The sequence below is a fragment of the Frankliniella occidentalis genome, unplaced genomic scaffold (genome assembly GCF_000697945.3).
Source record: "Frankliniella occidentalis isolate FOCC.00 unplaced genomic scaffold, Focc_3.1 Scaffold217, whole genome shotgun sequence".
Taxonomy (NCBI): domain Eukaryota; kingdom Metazoa; phylum Arthropoda; class Insecta; order Thysanoptera; family Thripidae; genus Frankliniella; species Frankliniella occidentalis.
In genome coordinates this window covers 384532-386986 of record NW_026267343.1, presented here as the reverse complement: position 1 = coordinate 386986, position 2455 = coordinate 384532, and the positions used below count along the sequence as shown (strand labels likewise).

Genomic DNA, 2455 nt, shown 5'->3' with positions numbered 1-2455 from the left:
CCCCCCTCTCTCTCTCTCTCTCTCTCTCTCTCTCTCTCTCTCTCTCTAACTCTCTCTCTCTCTCTTTATCTCTCTCTCGCACACACGCACAGCTACTTGTGGCTCCGTGTGAGTAGGCAACCCGCCCGCACGCGTGCATGCGGTACAGTATAACTACGAGAGTGCGCCGCGTGAGTCAGCCATCTCATACATCAGTGTGCACGCCGGTTCTGGTCGTGTCTTTCGAGTGGGGATGGCGCCTCGTTGGGCTCCTCAGCTATCGGCGGTTCCTTTGTTGGCGGTTGCGATGGTTGCAGCAGCCGCGGGGCCGTATCCTTCCAGAGCTGCCTGCACACGCACACAATGCAGTGGGAGCCATACTACACGCCCGAGCAGTGCTTGAAGCGCATTGAGGTAAACCCTATGCCATCTACGTTGTTGGTGGCTTGTCTCTACCATTTGGCTCCTGGCCCCCTACCTTCGGACCCCTCTTTCGAAGGAATGGCGCGGTCAGCTGCAAATGGAGAAGAGGAGTATAGTGCAGCGCCTGGTGCTCCTTGACTGTATAGTCCATTACATGCAGGGAACCGACAGTAGGTAACACCACAAACACGCTTTCTAGTTACACTTCTTTTGCTTTCCCGTCTTGTTGACTCATATGCCTTGCTGCACCCTCGGGTGGTGTGGGGTCTGTTTTGAGGCTGGTTGTCTTCTTACGTGTCACCCATTTCCTCTCTCTTGCTGCACCACCGCTTCCTCGCACCATGCATGCACTGCTTCGCTCGCTAATCACAGATGATTGGCGCGACAGGAAGGGGGGGGGGACTGTAAGGTCACCTGACCTTGCCCGCCCTCTTATTCCTGATTTTCCCCGCGCTATGCATTGCCATGGACGAACTGGAAGTGCGGGCATATATGGCCTTGACCGTCTCCCTGTGCGATTTACAGAGCCGCCTACCCACCCCGAGGACCCCTTGAAGCCACCGCCTGGGCGCACTGCAGCTAGCAGTGGTGCCTCTGGTGCCTTCGGACCCGGACCCTCCCATGCACCGGTAACCAGAGCCTCTGCGTCCACCGTGCGTGTTCCGCGCGTCGCCCTGCTGCGTGCAGCGGGAGGTGCCGGCGGCGCTGTGCGCGGCGCCAGTGCCGCTGCTTCTCCTGGTCGCGGAGCTGGTGCCCCACCGCCGCGTCGCACCACCGGGACCAGTGGACGCAGGCGCGACCAGTCATGATACACCGAAAATAGCAGTGAACATGTAATTAATTTCCTTTCACCACCTGCACCCACGTGCAGAAGGGCGAGCTCTCCGTGCGAGCGCAGATCTCCATTCGCTCTGATTACCTGTTCAGCTTACCACTTCAGCTTACCTCATTAAGGCCTTGCGAATGTGTTGGCTACCGGGTCGGGTTTTCTCTCTCACACACTGACCTCGCTTGCATCCAAACCAGGCTGTCGAGAATAAACGCTTTGAAAGTGGATGAGACGGTACCACCCCGAATTGAAGCGATGCGAAGCCGCCTTCGCTTCCCCCCCCCCTAATTTCTGGATCCGCTTTGGCGCGGGTAGGCCATCCCGACGAGCGGCCATGCCATGCGGGTCGGCCTACCCCTCGCTCGCACTGTACACACACACACACACACACGTCACTGCGAGTCTGATGCGCAGACTCTTGCCGTGCTTTACCTGTATCCTCAGGGGCAGATCAGCCCTCGGAGTCCAGGAAAGTCCCGTTGGCAATCCTTACGACGCCCCCTGTTCCACCACAGCTCTAACTTCCAAATCGGGCATGGTAAATCGGTCGCCTCGTGATAGGCCCGCGGACGATAACTCGCCTTGTTTCTGTTTTGCTCACCGTTCTATACGGGGTTATAACGACACTTATTTTTGCACCAAGGGCGCCGGGCATAAAATCCGTACCCTTGGTTTGTGTGTGGTTCTGACTTATCACAAGCAATCATGAACTGTATTGATCCCCCCCCCCTATTGTTCTTCTCCTCGGAATGCGCTCACAGGCTTGACTTACCTGCGCAGCGCTTCAGGTTCATCGGTCGGTTGGCGGTCACTCTTCTCTGACAACTTTCGGTGTAGCTGCGGGATAACATCATTGCTTTGCATAGGCAGTTCAGGACTAAGGATCAAGGGTCATAAGAAAAGGCAAAGCAGTAGTATTTTGTACAAGGCTGTAAACTACTTTTTTATTGCAAAACAAGCGTGGGAGGTGCAGAGGCACTTCAGCTTCGGTGCAGTGATCCTAGGGGCGAGCAGATTCTGCTGGTCAAGTGAATCACGGAAAGCGGTGCAAGCGAAGCGGGGAGAGTGCACACGCCCCCGCCCCCCTCCACAGCATCACCACAGGGACATGCAACAAAAGAGTACAAGGAAAAGTTAGCAACAGTAGACAGTCAACGGGAAGCACTTGTTGGTGACGGTGAGGTGGACGGACGGCGGGTGTGAGGCTCGCACGCACAGCCCCTT

General features: G+C 56.6%; 1 protein-coding gene across 1 annotated transcript; it reads left to right on the top strand.

The window, feature by feature from the left end:
• The first annotated feature begins 309 nt into the window (after positions 1-309).
• On the top strand, positions 310-1461 carry LOC113216379 (uncharacterized). Its single transcript, XM_026436126.2, has 3 exons — positions 310-393; positions 479-572; positions 928-1461. The coding sequence occupies exons 1-3, from the start codon at positions 343-345 to the stop codon at positions 1209-1211; spliced, it is 429 nt and encodes a 142-aa protein (XP_026291911.1). The 5' UTR covers positions 310-342; the 3' UTR covers positions 1212-1461.
• The last annotated feature ends 994 nt before the right edge of the window (positions 1462-2455 follow it).